The sequence below is a fragment of the Sinocyclocheilus grahami genome, unplaced genomic scaffold, assembly GCF_001515645.1.
Source record: "Sinocyclocheilus grahami isolate Dianchi unplaced genomic scaffold, SAMN03320097.WGS_v1.1 scaffold382.1, whole genome shotgun sequence".
In the NCBI taxonomy this organism is placed as follows: domain Eukaryota; kingdom Metazoa; phylum Chordata; class Actinopteri; order Cypriniformes; family Cyprinidae; genus Sinocyclocheilus; species Sinocyclocheilus grahami.
In genome coordinates, this window is record NW_015505561.1 from 1,186,697 (window position 1) to 1,209,521 (window position 22,825).

Genomic DNA, 22,825 nt, shown 5'->3' on the forward strand with positions numbered 1-22,825 from the left:
CATTCGCTCGTGTAGCGAGTGATTTAGTTTAGTGATAATTTATAAGTAGAACCTATATATACTGAAATTAAGCACATGTAAAATTACCGTGAGGTTAAAGTTGAAAGGTGCGGAAATATCAGGAAAACGTCCGTTCATCGGTCAAGTCTCCCCTGCTGGTTTAGTATTGGTCTCCCTTTTAAACTAACACCTATTTACACTTAAAAAGCAGCTTTGTTAATCAAAGCCATAACATTTAAATACGTCAAATGAACAGGACAAAACGTTGAAGTAGAAAAAAAATCACCGGAAATGGCTCGTTGTATTTGTAAAGCCGCCTGTGAAGCAGGTTTCATGCCTGATTATTAAAGGCACTACTGCCCTCTTGCGGTTCACTTGCGCTACTTCAGCTTCATTTTCGCTGGGCAGACGTGCTAATTTTAGCGTATTGAGGAGACCAAGCAATGGAAACGAGAGGCGTGTGAAGAACGAAAATGAGATATAGATGTTTTTCGTTCTTGTGATGAGCACTTTCCAGCCACCCCAGCACTTTCTTATGCTGACTTGAGCCGTCTTTCTCTCTTTCTGCCTCCTCCTTTCTCAACATTGAACTACAAACCAGTCTTGATAGAACATTGAACTACAGTCTTGATAGCTTCCCACAACAAAACAACACAGAAAAACCACCTGTTTTACATGATATATACATCTCTAGATAATAACTTTTTCCTTTTTTGTGTGAGCGTTCACCCGTACCCTGCGTTCAGAGATGTCAGAGGAAGTGTAGGGGTGAAGGGTGAAATACGGCGGTGTTTGGGGGTGGAGAGAAAATGTGGGAGGGAAGTGAGGAGAGAGTGACTGTATGAACCCATATCTCATTCATTCTTTCAAGTGACAATTAAATGTAGTTGAACTAGGACGGCTGAACACTTTTCAAGCTAGAAGTTTGAGTCAGTAGCCTTGTGTTGGGTATGGAATTGAATATTCAAATAATAGCATGAATATTCACTCTGTAATTTGCATAAATTGGTCATGGAGAGCTGTGATTGGTCCGCTCATTAGGGCACCGTGAGCTGGACTGAAGTATTGCTCACTGATAAACCTGAGAGACTCGGACAGACGCAGACAGAAGGCTGTGGTTTATTTATAAAATGGCGGCTATGGCGAAATGTCTGAATTCCAGGTAAGTAAGTCTTTCTCTCTCGCGTTTCCTTCCCTCTAATGATCTCTCGAGAGGGGGCCGCAAGGTTAATTAGCCTCACCTTTGCTAACAGACTCTGCTAATGAGAGGACATCAAAACGAACTGGACCGAGGCCAAAAGTAATGAAATGTCAGGAGCAACTCTCTGGAGGAATGCAATAAGAGACTTGAATATCAGTGTGTGTGTGTGTGTGTGTGTGTGTGTGTGTGTGTGTGTGTTTGTATATGAAGTGTATGTTGGTGTATGTAGAGGCCTGGTGTATGCAAACAATCTGTACATGCTCCCATTACTTTTTAATATACAAGAATATTAGAGAGATGAGGCAATAAGTATGAAAAACCAGTGGAGTACATGTTTTATTTATATAGCAGCTTTTCTATACTTAAGGTCACTCTATAACCAGAAAAGCTCCAGGTGTTTCAGTTATATTAGATTACAAATAAATAAACCACAACCCAATAGTACAAAAAAGGCAGATATTGTTAGAAAAGATGAGCTTGTAGATTTGAATATGTTTCTACTGGGAGATGTGAGGAGCAATTCACTGTACTGTTTTAAAGATGTGAATTAAGTTGTCATCAGGGCAGTTTTGCTGTGTCTGCATTTGCTCTAGTGCTTTACTCCATGTTATAGCATCACAAATAATGAAAGAAAATCATTAACCCACTTTTGAGGCTTTTATCTGTGTTTGAATCACAACCTTATAGGCTGATTTTTTTATTCGAATATTGTTTTTCCACAACAGTACACCTACATATTGTACATAACCATAGGCAAAACATAAATCTTATTATCTTTAATAATACTTATTCTATCATTAACAAAAAAAAATTTTTTTTGTTATTCATTATTTTACAGTAACAACCCTTCCAAAATGAAATCACACGCCTCTTAAATTGCTAAAGTGAAAAATTGTATTATAGCTTAAAATATCTTGCCTAAAGCTATAATTGAAATCTAAATTGAATCAAATTTAATATAATTAAATAAGGTAATTTTATATTCATAATCAAATTGTCATTACAAACACACACAGGTACATAACATACTGTGTGTGTGTGTGTGTGTACACGTATATTATGTATAGTACATGAATTAGTGTTTTTAGGTATACATATCAGTTTTATCAATGAATTAATAGGTACATTTTAAAAATACATTTTGAAAAAAAGGAATTTTTGAAGGCTTTCGTTTTAAGAACATGATTTGTAACTTTGTTTCCCTCTGTCAGTTGTATGCCCTTTAAGAAGATGTGACTGATGCTGATTGATTGAGTTTTTCCAAGAATATCTTTCACTTTGTCATACAGTGTGTGATGTGAGTGAGTGTGTGTGTGTGTGAGTGAGTGAGTGTGTGTGTGTGTGTGTGTGTGTGTGTGATGAGAGAGAGTGTGTGTGTGTGTGTGTGTGTGTTTGTGTGTGATGAGAGAGAGAGAGAGCGTGTGTGTGTGTGTGTGTGATGAGAGAGAGTGTGTGTGTGTGTGTGTGTGTTTGTGTGTGATGAGAGAGAGAGAGAGCGTTGTAATGATGCCAGTACAATGTATAGTTGTACAGGTGTGTGAGTGTGTGTGTGTGTGTGTGTTTGTGTGTGGAGAGAGAGAGAGAGAGTGTGTGTGTGTGTGTGTGTGGGTGGTGAGAGAGAGTGTGTGTGTGTGTGTGTGTGTGTGTGAGTGATGAGAGTGAGTGGAAGGCCACACGGTTAAACAGGAAATGGGGGTGACACTACACTGACTCACACAGCACAAGAGGTTTGTGGCTAATACTGACACAGAATCGACTGTATGTGACCTTCACGTTTTTCACACTATTTTATATTTCAAAACAGAGTCATCGGAATGATATTTCCATTTGGGCTTTGTGAGGTTTATGGTTAATTAGTCATGTTTGTTGTGTCCTTCGAATAAAAAGGTCAGTCATTACTAAAAAATAAACCACAGGCTTTCAACAAACATATAGCTATAATGCAAAATGCCTTTTATTCTATACAGCTGAAAACAAATATTGTGCAAACATCATTTTTTTTATTGATAAAAATATTTGAAAGGAAAACAATTCTTTATATGTGTCGCATAGGCTTCTGAAAATAAAATGCAAAAAATATTTTAACCATCATGTATATTTAAATATGTAGTTAACATTTTTAACATTGGTATGATGATATATTCAGTATAGTAATATATTGTAAAATAAACCTATAAAACAATAAGCTTGCTGTAATTGGCTGATATGGACTAAAATGTGAAGACAGATTTTATGATCATCAAATATACTGTAACGTACCTTACAAATGTTCATATTTGAAGGTTCTGAAGTTATGAAAAGCAAACACACTTTAATATTTCTCAAAGTAACACACAACCCAGACTCGAAGACAAAAATCAACAGAAAAATAGCACTGGTACATGTAATTTCCTGCCAGGACAATATACGTTAAGTTTCTGGACATTTCCTTTAATCCTGAAACACATTGCGTTGTGTAATTTAAATTATGGTAAAACACCCATGAAAAATCAATAAGGAAATCCATTATATTTACACAATACACTTTTCTTAGAGTGCAGTGTTGCGTTTTCTTTATTCTACATCTACATACATCTTTCAAGTGTTTGTGTTGTGTTGTATTTGTTTATTATATCACAGCCTCGTTGAACTATGTATCATCAACCACACTTTTGCTATGAAGGTTTCTTGAGGTTTATGGTTGATTAGAGATCATAAAAGTTCTTTGCATTACATTATACAGCAGGTTCTTCAGATCAGAGTTTTGCATTCGTGCAGCAGAGCATCAATGGTTTTCTATAGAAAACTGAGAACGAGAAGCTCTTTGTGGATCTCAAAAAGGTTCCTGGAACCTTTATTTTTAAGACCGAAGGGTCTCGAGTCTGATGCTTGCTCAGATGAAGGAAGTGCCAGACACTTTTATGCAACCGGAGCGTCATATTCGCCTCTAGGCCTTTCGTGGCTTTGCATCATGACAAAACAACTCGGTGGCACTTTGACTGTGATTTACACCATGCTTACGATCGCAATCTCTGCTTCACCTCACCGGTGTGATTGTCTGGAAGCAGGTGATCGATCTTTTCTTTCATTTCCACTCATTTGACTATCAATATCAGTGAGTAATTCATCCTAATTTAGTAACTCACTCGAATGAGGTGGGCGGCGGAGGATGGAGGTTTCGTTTGCCGAGAGAGTGTGTGTGTGTGTGTGTGTGTGTGTGTGTGAGTGATGAGAGTGAGTGGAAGGCCACACGGTTAAACAGGAAATGGGGGTGACACTACACTGACTCACACAGCACAAGAGGTTTGTGGCTAATACTGACACAGAATCGACTGTATGTGACCTTCACGTTTTTCACACTATTTTATATTTCAAAACAGAGTCATCGGAATGATATTTCCATTTGGGCTTTGTGAGGTTTATGGTTAATTAGTCATGTTTGTTGTGTCCTTCGAATAAAAAGGTCAGTCATTACTAAAAAATAAACCACAGGCTTTCAACAAACATATAGCTATAATGCAAAATGCCTTTTATTCTATACAGCTGAAAACAAATATTGTGCAAACATCATTTTTTTTATTGATAAAAATATTTGAAAGGAAAACAATTCTTTATATGTGTCGCATAGGCTTCTGAAAATAAAATGCAAAAAATGTTTTAACCATCATGTATATTTAAATATGTAGTTAACATTTTTAACATTGGTATGATGATATATTCAGTATAGTAATATATTGTAAAATAAACCTATAAAACAATAAGCTTGCTGTAATTGGCTGATATGGACTAAAATGTGAAGACAGATTTTATGATCATCAAATATACTGTAACGTACCTTACAAATGTTCATATTTGAAGGTTCTGAAGTTATGAAAAGCAAACACACTTTAATATTTCTCAAAGTAACACACAACCCAGACTCGAAGACAAAAATCAACAGAAAAATAGCACTGGTACATGTAATTTCCTGCCAGGACAATATACGTTAAGTTTCTGGACATTTCCTTTAATCCTGAAACACATTGCGTTGTGTAATTTAAATTATGGTAAAACACCCATGAAAAATCAATAAGGAAATCCATTATATTTACACAATACACTTTTCTTAGAGTGCAGTGTTGCGTTTTCTTTATTCTACATCTACATACATCTTTCAAGTGTTTGTGTTGTGTTGTATTTGTTTATTATATCACAGCCTCGTTGAACTATGTATCATCAACCACACTTTTGCTATGAAGGTTTCTTGAGGTTTATGGTTGATTAGAGATCATAAAAGTTCTTTGCATTACATTATACAGCAGGTTCTTCAGATCAGAGTTTTGCATTCGTGCAGCAGAGCATCAATGGTTTTCTATAGAAAACTGAGAACGAGAAGCTCTTTGTGGATCTCAAAAAGGTTCCTGGAACCTTTATTTTTAAGACCGAAGGGTCTCGAGTCTGATGCTTGCTCAGATGAAGGAAGTGCCAGACACTTTTATGCAACCGGAGCGTCATATTCGCCTCTAGGCCTTTCGTGGCTTTGCATCATGACAAAACAACTCGGTGGCACTTTGACTGTGATTTACACCATGCTTACAATCGCAATCTCTGCTTCACCTCACCGGTGTGATTGTCTGGAAGCAGGTTTCTTTCATTTCCACTCATTTGACTATCAATATCAGTGAGTAATTCATCCTAATTTAGTAACTCACTCGAATGAGGTGGGCGGCGGAGGATGGAGGTTTCGTTTGCCTCGGTTGGAAAGTGGCTTTAATTTGACTTTGCCTTCTATGACTAAAGCAAGTGAAATTTGTGAACCACCAAAAAAAAAAAAAAAAAGCGCCCACGGCCGGCGTAGTGGCATATAGAGTGAAGGAGCTGTTCTCATCGAGTGATCGGAGGACAGAGAGAGCTGAGCAAAAAACATTCCGGTGAGTCACAAACACACCGACCTGCAGTAACTCATAATGTAGCACTAGTCACTAAAATACAGCTTTTTCTAATATTACTTGAATATCAGGTTAAAAATGTAGCTTTGTGTATGTGATTATTTTGAGTTGGTCAGTGTTTGTTTGATTAGTTGAAAGGCTTGAGAATGACTTTTCTTGACTCGTCTGATCATTTTTAAACATTCATGCATTTGAGTTCTGATCAGTTTCAGTTTTTAATGAAATCTTTTAAGTAGTGAGGTCTGTTGTCTAATTGAAATGTTTAATATGCTGACAAAAAGCAAGTTTCACTTAGAAATTGCTAGTAAATTTCACAGAGTTTCATAGAAATGGCAAGTAACATTGAAATAAACGTGATATTTTGAAGTACTAAAACTGAAATGTTATTTCAGTCCAATAACTCAATTAATTTACTTTAAAAAAAAAGTTTTACAATGTAGTTACATCATTTACACGAGACTTAAGTTGCTGAAACTGGCGTTTTAGTTTGATTTTATTGCGTTTATTTTGACTAAATTTATTTTAATTTACTTTATGCAATTCAGCAAAACCACGCTGTAAAATGTATTTTTTAAATATATATATATATTTTAAATAAAACATCATTAGAGTGTTTAATAAGAAAAAAAATATTTCAAAATGTTACATTTATTTCAATGTTACTTGCGTTTGTTTTTATCACTAGCAATTTCTGAGTAAAATTTGGTTCCCCACCTACATTTTTTCAGTGCATATAAATCTAAATTTGTAGTTACATTTATTAATGTTTGTATAATAACGGTTCTTGCTTACATGAATGCCTGTTAACTTTTCTGTTTGTTTACGTCTTGCTGCCTTCGCACGTTTTCTAAAATGTTCACATTTTAATTTTGCGTTCCTTTCCTTTTTGCTAATTGACATTGATTGCTTCCATACAAATAATCTTTATGATAGATCTGATGTTCATCGTACACGTTCCAGCCTTGTAATATGAACCTAGTTAACATTAAGTAAACTGGACAGGGAAATCAATTTGTTCTTGGAAATGGCTGTGTAGATGGTCTGAGGCGGCCATCAGTTTCACCGTGAGTAAGAAAGAGAAAAGCTGTTATCCTCCTGCGAAGTGCAACACGTGCTCTCGCGGGATGAGATCCTCTCCTGTCCGCATTAACAGCTATTGCGGGTGTGTTTGTGTGTGTGTGTACGTGAGTGTGGATCTGTATGAATGATGGCGTGCAGGATAGGACATGCCCCTCCATCCCCGCTGCTCTCTGGGAGGCGCAGGTGCTGTATTAGGATGAAGAGAGTGTCAAACAGGACCAAAACTGAATGAAATAGAAAAGTAAAGGACAAAGGAAAGACAGATAGAGCAGTCGCTGAATTTTGTGCTGATGGAAATTGACTTTTTTGATTCTAAGGTGTCTGTTTCGATAATTAGAGGTTTTGGTTTGATTGTTATCTACTGTTTGGATGAGGTTGAGGTTGTTATTATTATTATGATTTTATTTATATTTTATATATTATTATTTTATTATGTTAGATGTCACATATTATTGTATTATATTTTTATATTGTATTTCAATAATGTTATTTTATAATGATAAAATATTTTTTTTAGTTCAAGTTCAATTAAATAATCTGTCAGACTTTTTGAATACATTGTATTGCACTTCTGTTTTTTTTTTTTTTTATTATTCTATTGATTAAGAATATATGAAAATGAGGATTTGGGGATTTTAAAATGAGGGGACAATATTTGTGACCCTGGACGACAAAGCCAGTCATAAGGGTCAGTTTTTTAAAATTGAGATTTAATAAATTTAATAAGCTTTAACATTGATGTATGGTTTGTTAGAATAGGACAATATTTGACCGAGATACAACTATTTCCAAATCTGGAATCTGAGGGTGCAAAAAAATCTAAATATTGAGAAAATCGCCTTTAAAGATGTGCAAATGAAGTCCTTAGCAATGCATATTACTAATGATAGTACATTTTTGATATATTTACGATAGGAAATGTACAAAGTATCTTCATGGAACATGATTAATATCCTAATTATTTTTGGCATAAAAGAAAAATCTATAATTTTGACCCATACAATGTACTGTTGCTACAAATATACCCAAGCGACTTCAGACTGCTTTTGTGGTCCAGGGTCACATTTGTACTTTTAATTAAAACCGTAAGTGAACTACTAAAAAGCTAAAATTGGCTAAATCTTAATTCTTCTATCGTCCTAGATTCCTTAAAAGTCAAATGCATGAATTCATATTGTTTTATCAAACTGAGTTACTTTAGTAAAGTAGTTATTACTCGTAAATAGTTCAATAGATATTTCAAAGAATTATGTAAAATTAAAAAAAACAGACCGTTTGTGGGTTTTTTTTTTTTTTTTTTTTTTGCAAATGTGTCATAAAATGACAGTAAGCTAGTAGGTTTCAGCACCTACAATAGACATTTAAATGTTTTAAATTATGACTCCTCACCTCAAGGTTATTTGTCAGCTACACTTTTATGTAGTTGATGATATAAGGTAGATTGACAGAAAAGCTTTTCAAAGCTAATGCCAGAAGTCTCTCTCTCTGTTTCAGTAGATATCAGGATGTCTAAAGCCGTCGAGGACGACAAGATGGGAACTGAGCTTCCAGTGGACAGTACAGGTAAAAATCAATATTATGATTGATTATTGAAGGTCTATGTGAGCCTGAATGCTTTAAGATGTAGTAGAAATGTGTTATGTTGTCTATAAAATCAATATAATTATTGTTATCAGCATGTGAAATAATGAAGATGTAGAGGTTTGTGTGAAGGTGTGATGATATTGTTGGATAGAATCACTGCATGTGTAAGCGTGTTTTATCATGTACAGCACTATGATTCATGATTATTAGATGTATTTGTGTGTGTGTGTAAGTGTGATGAGATTTTCTTTTGGCATAATTCTCACATTTTCCACTTGGGTCTGAATCACACACAGAACACTTTAGTCAGCCGTGGCCCCAATCTGAAACTCTCTCACACACACACACACACACACACACACACACACAGCAGCATACAGTAACCCAGGTTAAACGCTCCATGGTATTCCAATAATGCAATGCCTCTGGCTAACCAGACCACGCTTTTGTTGATGTGAGGGCCGGAGCCTGAGGCACTATTCTGACCTGATGTGTCCTTCATGTGTGTGTGTGTGTGTGTGTGTGTGTGTTTCTACCTGTGGCAAAAGCAGATCGTGAAAGAAGTGCTGCCCTGAAATCATTTTTGCCCACAGGATAGGAAGTCTCTGAAAATGACCAACCACAAGGGAGAGCTTGAATGATGCATGTCCTTCATGTGTGTGTGTGTGTGTGTGTGTGTGTGTGTGTGTGTTTCTACAGACTCTGAGAGGAACAGTCCAGAGGCCAGCGATCAGGTGTGTGAACATCTTTTAGTGCATGTTTTTTATTAGTGTGTTAATACAAAAATGAAAGAGGTTCTCCAAAGAAACTTAACCATCTAGATCAGGGTTGTCAAAGATTTGATTTTGAGGAAAAACAAAATACATATATTTAGCTTATGTGGCAAAAGATGCTGAAAACCATTTATGTATGTTCATAGAATCAGTATCGTTAACCAACAGATCAAACCTCTCTTTTAATAACGCGCAGCATTCGTCATTTGCAAATGTCGTCCCAGATGAATGCAGGGACAGTCCCGTGGCTAACTATGTTCATTTTCCCGCTTTGAAGTTAAAGTTTGTTGCTTACTGCATTAACAGTATGGACAGATACAATGAAAAGTGTGATGGTTACAAAGTGAATAAATATTGAACAGTGTATTAATACTGATACACTCTTAAAAATAACGGTTTTGTTGGCGTCGACGGTTCCATGAAGAACCTTTAACATCCATAGAATCTTTCCATTGCAAAAAAAAGTTATTTATAGTGGAAAAAGTTTCTTTAGATCAAAATTCACACCAAGAAAATTACAGTTCTTTTAAGAACTGATCACTGAAAGGTCCTTTGAGGAACCAAAAATGCTTCTTCTATGGAATCACTGCAAAAACACACTTTTGGAACCATATAGAATCATGAACATCCATGGAATCTTTCCATTCCACAAAAGGTTCTTTTGTCACACTAAGAAAAAATAAAGAGGTTATTTTAAGAACTGTTCGCTGAAATTCTTTTATGGCACTGTTGCAAAAACCTTTTGTAACCTTTATTGTTAAGAGTGTATATTTGACTGAGAACCAGACCTCTAATTCAACACACAGTTACTTTTGAAGCCTAAAATTGCGATATGTTCTGTCTTAGATTATTTATTCAAGCTAAAGTTATTCAGTTGAGGCCAGTGAGATTAATCCATTTTGCCCCTAATCAATTTTTCTCGTCTCATTCAGACCCAGCCGATGAAAACAAGTCCTTTCTGCCTGTCTCCCGCACCCAGCAACACAAAGGTGTGTGTGTTAATGGTAAAATACATAAAATAAAAATTATTTAGTTATGTCCATTTTTGCTAACATGGATGCCCTCAGGTAATTCTCTGTTAACATTGTAATATGCAAATGAGATTTCTTTAGTCATTTTGAGCTGCATTCCTAACAAGATGCCAGACAAGATACAGGAGAGAGAGTTGAGGCCAGTGAGATTAATCCATTTTGCCCCTAATCAATTTTTCTCGTCTCATTCAGACCCAGCCGATGAAAACAAGTCCTTTCTGCCTGTCTCCCGCACCCAGCAACACAAAGGTGTGTGTGTTAATGGTAAAATACATAAAATAAAAATTATTTAGTTATGTCCATTTTTGCTAACATGGATGCCCTCAGGTAATTCTCTGTTAACATTGTAATATGCAAATGAGATTTCTTTAGTCATTTTGAGCTGCATTCCTAACAAGATGCTAGACAAGATTCAGGAGAGAGAGAGAGAGGGAGGGAGAGAGAGGGAGTTGAAGCATGAAATGTTTATAAGGAGATGGATCAATCAGAAGTGAGGTAAAAAGAGTTGTAAACAGTTGTAGTGAGCAGAGAGATTCTGGCTGGATATTTACATGACTAAACCATTTGAACTGCTTCTCTTCTCTTGAAGCGGTGAGTAATCAAATGAATAACTGGAAGTGTGCGTGTTTACATATGGAAATGGACTTTATGTGTGGTTTTTGTCTTTGTCAAGAAAAGACATGAAGTGGTTGTTGGCGTAATCGGTCGTTGACATTTAGTAACGGCAATTTGCATATCAGTTATAAACCAGCTGTACCAGTAACAAATGATTCACTGTTCATTTGATGCAGATAAGGGAATAAAAATGAATAATGCTATTTTTAATCTTAGTATTTAGTGCATTTTTAATGGATTTTAATAGAATTTTACGGAAACTGAATATGATAAATAAATAAAAATAAAACAAACAGAAATAGAAATTATATTGCAAGATGCATTTTTGTGTGTGTTTTATATTGTTGATGTTTATGTGATTTTGTGTGTGTGTAAGTATGTGTGAAGAGTGTTAGTGGATTATATTATTAGTGTTTATGTGAGTGTTTATGATATACATATACACAGATTGATATCTGAAGAGTTTGGTTCCATAAAGCTATAAATCCATTTGGATTCATTTGAGTAAAAATGTGTTTTCTTTACCAAGAAAGTGGCAAGATGAAAACCACTATTTTCTGTTTCAAGCATCTTTAGGTTATAATAACATTAAAAATTCAAAGATTTATTATAAAAACTAGGGGTGTAACAGCATATGCTCTAAACTACAGCGAGCCCTTTTACATTAGGCCTACTATAAGGTTACAGTTAACAACACAGTTAATTACCATTTATTTTTTAAATATAACAAACACTCAACTTAAAAAAAAAAAAAAGTACGCAAACATGTAAATTGCACCTAACGCAGTTTTTAAATTAACTTCTAAATTATAAAAATGATATTTGCTGTTGAAATATATAAATTTACACAGTGCCTCTCATAACTCGTTTCATAACAGATTTATTTAAACATTAAATAATTAAGAATATCGCGAAATGCTCTTCATTAGACTTCATTTATAGCGCACTAACGAGCTGTGGACACTGATGACTTCCTGAGGTAAATGAAATGCTACATTACATTTTGTTTATAAGCTGTTTTATTGCTGTCTTTCCGTGGTTGAAACGCTGATTGAGCGATTACATGAGGCATGAGATGTTCATTCATGTTTATTTCACGTTAAAACTAGTAGTAAAGAGGAAGGAAAAATAGGATGCCGGGTGTATTCAAAGCGCCGCCACTACTGTTTACAATGCGTGGAATGGTGCGCTGTGATTGGTTGTTACTGTTTACAATGCGTGGAATGGTGCGCTGTGATTGGTTGAGCGGATGTATCTCATTCTGCAGAGAAGGGAGACAAGCGTTTGTCACGGTTTGGAAAGAAAGGGAGAAAACATGACAGAATAACATGGCGGATATCGCATTTTGCGGAAAATTAAAAACTGACTTTTCAGTATCGACCAGATACAATACTGATTTTGGCGGGAACTCAATTTTTTTTTTTTTAAATGGCGTTTATCGCATTTTGGAACCAAACTCTTAATTTATTAATGTGTTTGATAGGTGAAAGCCGAGGAGGCCGCTGCGATGACCAGTGTTCACGCTCCTCCACCTCCTCCAGCTCAGCCGGCTCTGCCACACACACAACTCATGCTGGCAGGCAGTCAGCTCGCAGGGGTATGAGCTCGCACACACACATACACAGGTCTGCGTGACGAGACAAACATGTAGGCTAGTGAAAATTTTAAAACAAAATATCTGACTTTTTTGAGGGGAAAGAAAACAGCACTAAGCAGAAATTAACATTTTATTTATTCATTTAGTTGAATTTTCATTATCTCATTTTCATTTATCTCACTTGTGGCCAATGGCCTAAATTGAAAAAAAAAAAAAAAAAGTAAAATAAATAAAAAAATCTCAAAACCGCCAAGATTTTAAGTGCTCATTTTTAAAATTAAATATAATAAATGATACATTTAATGAGTTAAAAAAATTATCCGATTCAAATGTTCCATCTTGATTGTTAATGTGGCATTTTTACCAAATTAAACATTTCAGTTATATATTTTTATTATACAAATTACACGTTTTATACATGACTTTCCCTTTTTCTAGAGCAACATGCAGCGACAACTGTAAATAAATCATGAATACACTGTAAAAAAAAAATTTTTTAAGTTGTATGATTGGAGAATATTTTATAAGAGAATACTATTTCAGTCTTTCTACTTCAAATTGTTTAATTCAATGTGTTACATGTCAATTCTTTGTGAAATTTACTAGCAATTTCTGAGTGAAAACACTGGCTTTGTGGCTCTTTAACGAAACCAGTAGTGCAAATTTAGGGCAAAACAAAACCCTGAAATAAACGTATTATTGTTTGCTATATTATGTAATAATTAATCTCAGTGAAAACAAATATAGATATTATATGGATACAAACAGTGTAACATACCTGGCAACACCAAGGTCATGGGTTCGATTCCCAGGGACAGCAGGAACTGATAAAATGTGTATCTTGAATGCGATGTTAAATATAAACGCATCTGCCAAATGCATACATTTAAATAGATACATGGATCTCTCTCTTGCTCTCTTTCGCTCTCTTGCTTATATTAACTAAATGCATCTACGTGCCTTTCTAACTTAACCGTGCTGCGGATGCCATGTTAGGCCCTGCTTGCTTAAGAGAAAGTGCTCCAGACGCCGCCTTTTCTGCTTGGTGACGCCATTCTTTTCTCCAACTTTTCTCTTCATCCCTCGCTCCTCTCCTTCCACTCTCAGCTGGCCGCTCTCCTTCCTGCACATCAGCAGCTGTTGTTGCAGCAGGCTCAAGCGCAGCTGTTAGCCGCAGCCATGCAGCAGTCGAACGCCGCGCATGCCGCCCACGCAGCCGCGGCGGCCAATCAGCAGCAGCAGACACAGCAGCAGCAGGCCAATCAGGCAGCAGCACAAGCCCAGTCTCAAGCCAAACCTGAACAAGCTCCGCCTCCACTTCTGTCACAGCCTATCCAGCTCACTGCCCAGGTACCTTCAGCGCTGCGGTTGTAGGTTTTCAGGAAAGCGCAGGCCAGATTTGCATTTCCTGTATTTCAGTTGCAAGAACATTCCCGGTTAAATAAACTTCTTTAACAGCATCTGTGGCATGCAGCCAGCTATGAACAGAATATAAGAAAATGCAGTTTGTCCATTAGTTTGTAAATAAATGAATAAGAAACATATTTACATTGGAAACCTTGCAATACTGTATTTAAATATTTAATAAATATATAAGTTAATAAAACTACTTAAATTTGGAAAATCCTAATGTAAAAATAAGTGAATTTTGTTATTTAAATGTATTTAATACCTTTAAGTAGAATTTTGAATAAATGTTTTTAATTTATATTATAAATCATTTTTATTTAATTATATGTATAATTCTAATACAAAACAAGATTGTTTTAATATAGTTTAAATAATTATATTATGTTACATTATTTATGTAATTATATTATGCTATTAAATGTATTATTAAATAATGTAATGTTTACAGTGAAAGCCTTGCATTAATACGGCAATTTTATTTTATTTTATTTTTAATTACTGGGTTGTTTTGACCCAGCAGTTGGGTTGCTTTTGAACCCAACCACTGGGTCAAAACAACCCAATAGCTGGGTTTGTCCCTTTTTAACCCAGCGCTGGGTTATATTTAACCCAGTATTTTTAGAGTGTACTACAAACTTGTAGAAGTATACAATATACACTAACGTTCCAAAAGTGCTTCCTCAATAAAACTATTAATTAAAAAAAAAATTAAATCTCACCGACTCCAAACTTTTGGAATGTTAGTGTATATCGTATACTTCTAAAAGTTTGTAGTACACTCTAAAAATGCTGAGTTAAATATAACCCAGCGCTGGGTTAAAAAGGGACAAAGCCAGCTACTGGGTTGTTTTGACCCAGCGGTTGGGTTCAAAAGCAACCCAACCGCTGGGTCAAAACAACCCAGTAGCTGGCTTTGTCCCTTTTTAACCCAGCGCTGGGTTATATTTAACCCAGCATTTTTTAGAGTGTATACTTACTATAGTATGCCAGAGTCTAGATTTGTTCCCTTTCAGCTCTAAACAGTGGGAAAATCTAGGGGTAGAAATCAATATAATGTGAAACTTGAGGGGAATCTTTTGTAATATGTTTGAAATGGAAGCGCTGTCTGTCGTACACTACACCTGTGTTTGAGAAAGTAGTGTGTTTCCCCAATCTGTGCTTTAGCATCATCTTGACGACAGGCTGTGGTCATTGCAGAGGGAGAAGAGCATGGAGAGCGCCGTGAGCTCCGCCCCCTCCTCAGCCCCGCCCACAGTGACCGCTCACCCCGAAGAGCCCAGCGATCTGGAGGAGCTCGAACAGTTTGCCAGAACCTTCAAACAGAGGAGAATTAAACTGGGCTTCACACAGGTGTGTGTGTGTGTGTGTGGTGATCTCTGATATTTTCTGTCACAGTTCAAAACATGTTTTTAAAAAATCTAACTTTATATATAAACTTTCTTTCGAGACACTTATTTTTGACATGCAATTAATAAATACAATGAAATGATTGAAATAAACAATACTTATTTATCATATTTATTTATACGATTATTTATAACATAATTAAGGGAGGCATTTTAATCTTACTAAATAATAAATGTATTTATTTTAATTCATTTAATGCCATTTTAATACAGCTTTAATGCATTTAAATTGTTAGTAAATATTTAAAATATGCAACTGTCATATTTTTTGTAATGACATAAAAATACTTTATATATTTTAATTGATTTGATAAGAATTTAATGCAAGTTTAATGCATTTTTAATAAATATTTAGAATATGAAACAGTATTTTTATTGAAATAATACTTATTGATCATATATAAGGATATGTATATAATTAGGAGAGGCATTAGCTTACATTACATTTTTCATTAGCTTTTAAAATTTTTTAATTACATTTATTTTTTAATTAAATACCAAATTTAATTTTTTTATGCATTAATTTAATGCATTATTTAGGATCAGAATTTCTTTATTGATTTTTATTTTTTTTTTAAATCACATGGGATACCAGCTGTACTGTTATTTTTCCAAGAAAGTTGGCAAAAAAGGTCTAAACCCATAACTTGGATGCAAACAGTTGGCCCAATGAGAAATGTAGCTGTAATTATGCTCTTCATTGACGATCAAATGAGGAGTTGCTTTGTGAGAAATAATACGGCTAGCTGATATCTGGCTGAGATTAAAATTCTTCGAGGATTTTCTCAGAGGATAGTTGGTATTGACCTGAGTTAAATATATGAGTGTCACAGCAAAGGGTCTGAATACTTAGGACCATGTGATATTTCAGGTTTCTTTTTTAACAAATCTGCAAAAATGTCAATATGGGGTGCTGTGTGTGCATTGAGGAACAAAAATGAACTTAAATGATTTTAGCAAATGGCTGCAATATAACAAAGAGTGAAAAATTTAAGGGGGTCTGAATACTTTCCGTACCCACTGTATGTATGTGAAATGTAAACTGACCTGTCCTCAAGGTAAAGCAGTCCTGTCCGCAGAGGGATAAATGAATAAAACAAGCGAATGGTAACTCTGCTCCTTGTCTTCCTGCAGGGGGACGTAGGTATGGCCATGGGTAAACTCTACGGCAATGACTTCAGTCAGACCACCATCTCACGCTTCGAGGCTCTCAACCTCAGCTTCAAGAACATGTGCAAGCTCAAACCCTTGCTGGAGAAATGGCTGAACGACGCAGGTGTGTGTTGCTGTCCGTTTCCTTTTGCCGTTTCACAATAGCATTCCCTGGGTTCATGTAACAGTATGTGTGTGTGTGTGTTTGTGTAACAGAAACCATGGCCATAGACAACATGCTGCCGAGCCCCAATTCGCTGTCCTCACCTCTGCTGGGCTTCGAAGGCTTGCCTGGACGCCGCCGAAAGAAACGCACCAGCATCGAGACCAACGTCCGCATAGCCCTGGAGCGCAACTTCATCTCGGTTAGACGCACACATCAAGATTTGCATTTTCTTTCCACAGAAATTGTTTCTCATTCACATGATTTGGATCATTCTGTACACTAGCACACCTCAGCTTCAGAAACGACCTCTATTTTGCTGTCTCGTGATAAAAAATTATATATTGGTTTTTGAAAATGCTGATGCCTTTTTTTGTGTTCTCTCTGGAGAATCAGAAGTCTGCCGCAACCTAATTTATTGCAATATACAGTATAAGAATTGCGTCACCACATTAAACCCCTTATACATCTGGCATGATTGTAGAAGTATTACTTAACCATTTTTACAGTATGCATTAGACATTAAATTAGATGCATTTACTTTACTTACTCTCTTTGGAAAAATATAGGAATTTGATAGTGGTTCCCAACTAAGGAAAAAGAACAAATAAAAAAAGAGCATAATATTTTTATTAAAAAATTACGAAATAATTATAAAATACAATGATATATATATAATATAATAATAAAGATGATAATGTTTATTACATCTTATTATAAACTGCTTGTGATGTTGTTAATTTTAAGGTCTGTTTGGATAAAATCAAATAATATTAAAATATAATGATCAAATATAATACCAAAATATAACAATATATAATATAAAATAATAAAATATAATTCCAAAATATAATATATAATACAATGTATCTATTCATAATCATAATTCTTATGATATGCTATGAATTAATTTGGATAAAATAAATAAATAAAACAACATTCCAAAATATAATTTTATATATTATTGCAATAAAATGCATAATTATTATAATATATATATATATATATATATATATATATATAATTATGCATTTTATTGCAATGCTTGCAATCTTTATTTGGAAGTTGCTTTGAATAAAATAAAATAAAATTTTCTTAGTTTGTGTGTTTATTTGGATTGAATAAACAAATATTTATAATATAATAAAATAAAATAAAATGTTCTTAGTTTGTAAGTTGATTTGGATTGAATAAACAAATAAATACATATTTAAAATAAAATAATTAAATAAAATAATGTTTATTGCTTTACACAAGAACACCAAGTTGCATTAAGAGTTGGTTAATCTAAAAACCAAAAAGGAGAGTAAACCCAAACTACTCCCCTTTCAAGATCATTTCAGTGTCTTATACCACACAATACAGATTAATTAATCCCCAAATTGTATGACTGCGCATGCGTCACAAAAGCACTGCACCACACTTCTTCTCTGGTTAGCACCACACATGTGTTGGTAAGACTGATGTGTTTTTCCAAGGAAACCCAAGGATCAAGTCAAGGCAAACAGCCAATACACTTGAGTTGGTGTTTCTTTCCGTTTCTGAGTAACTCTACTTTATGTAAGCATTATGGTCAGTTCCTAAACGTTCTTAAGGGTTCAACAAATCTGTATTTACATGCATTTTTGAGTGCCAGTTGCTCAACTGCTCCTTTGATTTATGTCATGCATTTCATGCATCAACATGTAATAGTTTCGGGCTGAATCCTGGCCTTGGTCCAGGTGTTTTTGTCATATCTCATATACTCATGCACCTTATCTCACCCCCAGAACCAGAAGCCTACCTCTGAAGGAATCCTGCTGATGGCCGAGCAGCTCAACATGGAGAAAGAGGTCATCCGAGTCTGGTTCTGCAACCGGCGGCAGAAAGAGAAGCGTATAAACCCCAGCAGCGCCACCCCTCCTCTGCCCAATCAGCCTCCGGCGCAGATGCACAAAACGCCCTGCTACAGCCCGCACATGGTACACCCACTCACCGCTTTAGCCCCTGATCTGGCCCCAAGCCGTTTCAGCAGACGGCTGTGTTCAAATATTGTTTGCATGGTGAGAATGGGCGCAAAATGACGTACCGAGGATTCATGTCTGGTCATGACGTGTGTAACAGAAAATGATAATTGGACCTTTTGGAAGTAAAGGAACATATTAAAGACCGTCATGAGGAGATGTACGTTTGTTAATTAGAGTCTTATTGGTTTTTCCTGTAGATGTCCAGTCAGGGACTGGCTCTGGCCGCAACCAGTCTCAGCACAACAGGTAAGAAGAGCAGTTCCAATGAATAATATACACTTCATATTCTTCAGGTTCTAAGTACAGACGCTGAATCCTTCCTCTTGACTCTAGCCGTCAGTCCCACACCTTCTGTGGCCTGCCCTCTCAACCTCAGTGGACATGCAGCAATGAGCTCCGCCCCTTCCTCCGTGACTCCGCCTCCTCTCAGCACAGTCAGCCCCACTCCACCCAGTCTCAGCAGCCCTGGCCTGAACACAGGGTGAGAAGCTGCTTCCTCTGTATAGGGCAGGAAAATTTTGATGCTTTATTTACAGTAATGATGAAATCTTTTTAAAATTTGTTTTTTTTTTAGGTTGCATTTAAAGAAACAATAATAATCATTAGTAATAGTAAATAAGGCATTATTATAAATTACTCTAAGTGTGTTATTATTATTATATTAATATTAATAATGAAGATGATTATTATTATTTAATAAATTATTTATTTTGGTTGTTTTAGTCAGCTAAGAAAGTAATATATTGAATGATATATATCAATGTTAGTTTAGTCATGTTTATTATACTTCGACATTTGAAAAAAAATATTTGCAAATTTGAACAAATTCAGAATCCAATGTTATACATGATGTAAATGATTTTAGACCAAGACGGTTAAATAAATAATAATAATTATTATTTTATTAATTATTTGTTTAGGTTGTTTTAATCAGCTAAGAAAGTAATATGTTGAGTAATATATAATGAATATTAATATATTCTTTTTTTTATTATATTTTGACATTTGAAAAAATTTGAACAAATTCTGTATCTGATACTGTACATAACGTAAATGATCTTAGACCAGGACTGCTCCAAATGTAATTAATAATAACAGTAATAAAGACAATAACAACAACAATATAACAATTAAAATGATATTATTATTATTAATAATAAATTAACCCGAGCAATATTTGTTTACGTCTAACATATTAAGCGATACAATATTATGAATGTTAATTTTTATTATTTATTATACTTTAACGTTTGAAACCACATTTGGAAATGTGCACAAATGTACAAAATCTAGTGTTCCATAATGTAAATTATCTTAGAACAGAATTGTTACAAATATGTTTAATGATAATAATAATATACAGTACCAAAAAAAACTTTGTTTAGTTTGTTTCAATTAATTAACTATATGAATCATAAAATATTGTGAATGTTCATTTATTATCATTTATGATACCTCTGATGTGCAAGAATATTTGCATATACACTCTTAAAAATTGTTTGGTCTTCCAAAAGAGGACGATATCCGCTTCATCATGCCTAGAGCTGATCCGTGCTGGTTTCTGAGGAAATACATTAACTTCGTGCTGTGGATCGCCGGATCGGCTTTTCCCGTGGACGAAGTGGAGTCCAGCCTGGGGTCATCACATGTGGCTGCCACAAGCCCTCCGGACGCTCCTTCATCGAATCCGCCGGCCACCGCTCACTCTAGGCCGCCGTGTGTTACACTGTGTTTCATTGTGAAAGCGAAACTACTTTGTTTGGTCTTCCAAAAGAGGACACGACTAGAACCTCGTTTGTAATGGGTTTTAATGTTTTTGTCTCGTCGCTCCGGCCGGGACACGGCATCACAGTATGGTGAGGGGCGTAACATTTCCATCACACGCTTGAGCCAATCAGAGCACACCTCGCTTTTCAGACCGATGAGTTTTGTAAAAATCTACGCGTTTCAGAAAGGCGGGGCATAGTGGAAAACAATAATGTACAGTATGTGGAAAATAATGTGTTTTTTTAACCTTAAACCGCATAAACACATTGCATTACACCAAATACACAAAATAATGTTCTTTTTAGCAACTTCATATGACCCCTTTAAAGAACCATCTCTTTCTTACATTTTTATAATCTGAAGAACCTTCTTTCGCCACAAAGAACCTTTTGTGAAACAGAAAGGTTCTTCAGATGTTAAAGGTTCTTTATGGAACCATTTAGACAAAAAGGTTCTTCTATGGCATCGCGAAGCACCTTTTTTTAAGAGTGTATCTGGCATCCAGTGTTCTGCATTTTGCAAAATGTTGAGATCATAAATGATTGAGATCATGAATCCTGTGATTACAACAGAGTGTATTTCTGTCAGCAGCTTTCATTATGACTAAGCATTCTGAACTGAAATAATTACAGCTTTGCTGTAGTCTTATCAAACTTGTTTTCGCAATGCTATCTCTATTCTCAGTTGTGTTCCAAACCTGTCAATTTGAACCTAAACCGTATGCTGAATTTCTTGCTCTTTCTTTGTCTGGCTCATGGAAGTCTTTCCAGCATGTGAAATTAACACAAACTCCACGATGAACACGGTTGCTCTTGAAATGTCACTAAAAATGCTTGCTTCTCTCTGCATGTATGAATGGTGTGTGTTTGTGGGCACGTGTAAATGACACCACACACGTTACAGGAGCACAATGATGGGTGTAAGCACAGGAATGAACCAGGCCTTCATCAGCAGCAACACTCTAGCCACAATGCAAGGTTTGTCATCGTTAAGAGGACGAGATGAAAAAAAAAAGGCTCGTAGAAAAAGATGGTTGCATGAAAGTGTTTTGATAGAAATATATGGAGCAGGAGAACATATTTAGAGATCAGTTCGAATAACATGAGGGAAACCTTCCCATCATTCATCATCAGAGAGCCTTCCGCTGTACTCCCACTGCATATCCATCACATCTTCATCCTCACTACTGAGTGTGTGTGCTGCGTGCTTGTGTGTGTGTCCCTTGTCTGTCTTTTTCAAAAGCCCCTGCCATTTCTAGGCCCTTATGTTTGTTATTGAACTCATCATTGAACTTTCATCCTAACCACTTAAAACCCTTTGCCACCAACACAGTGCTGGAGCCGATGCACAATCTAGAACCGTTCTGTTCGTTTACCCCAAAGAAAAGGCGACTCCGGGGCCAGTGTGTTGCCTCACACAACTTCCTTCATTTATACTCCAGTTTGTTTTCCCTATCTGTCTGTCTATATCTATTTCTGTAAAATAGTATTCTTAAATAATATATATTTCTTAAATATAACTAAAATACAAATGTTTATAATAAATATTAATACATAATTAAATTTTATTTATAAAAATCTTGTTAACTGAAATCTACAAATACTGTTTTTTGTTATATATTTTGACAAAAATCGTATACCATGTTTGAAAGAAGTTAAATATTAATAAAATTATTACATTTGTTTTATAAAAATCATATATGTGAATTGAAAACTGTGAATAATATTACGGAATACTATTATTAAAAAACAACATACCAAAACAATACTTTTATTCAGCAAGAATGCATTAAATGGATCAAAAGTGACAGTACAGACGCTTATAAAGTTACAAAAGACTATTATTTCCAATAAATGCTGTTCTTTTGAATTTTTAATTCTCAAATAATCCTGATGAAATAGTTTTTCTCAAAAATATTAAGCAGCAATTGTTTTCAACATTGATAATAACATGAAATGTTTCTTTGGAAGCAAATCAGCATATTAGAATGATTTCTGAAGGATCATGTGACACTGAAGACTGAAATATTAATGCTGAAAATGCAGCTTTTTCACCACAGGAATAAATTACATTTGAACATATATTAAAACAGAAAACAGCTATTTGAAATTGTAATAATATTTCACAATATTA

General features: G+C 35.2%; 1 protein-coding gene across 1 annotated transcript in view; it reads left to right on the plus strand.

Annotated features, from left to right (window-relative positions):
* Positions 1 to 22,825, plus strand: part of LOC107549828 (POU domain, class 2, transcription factor 2-like) — a 52,978-nt gene that overhangs the window by 25,117 nt on the left and 5,036 nt on the right. The window contains exons 2-13 of the mRNA XM_016231001.1: positions 8,686 to 8,751; positions 9,472 to 9,506; positions 10,478 to 10,534; positions 12,675 to 12,788; positions 13,896 to 14,138; positions 15,363 to 15,548; positions 16,739 to 16,880; positions 16,973 to 17,121; positions 18,689 to 18,880; positions 19,123 to 19,171; positions 19,259 to 19,406; positions 21,596 to 21,669. Of these exons, the coding sequence (XP_016086487.1) occupies positions 8,686 to 8,751; positions 9,472 to 9,506; positions 10,478 to 10,534; positions 12,675 to 12,788; positions 13,896 to 14,138; positions 15,363 to 15,548; positions 16,739 to 16,880; positions 16,973 to 17,121; positions 18,689 to 18,880; positions 19,123 to 19,171; positions 19,259 to 19,406; positions 21,596 to 21,669 (1,455 nt within the window). The remainder of the gene's footprint in view (positions 1 to 8,685; positions 8,752 to 9,471; positions 9,507 to 10,477; positions 10,535 to 12,674; positions 12,789 to 13,895; positions 14,139 to 15,362; positions 15,549 to 16,738; positions 16,881 to 16,972; positions 17,122 to 18,688; positions 18,881 to 19,122; positions 19,172 to 19,258; positions 19,407 to 21,595; positions 21,670 to 22,825) is intronic.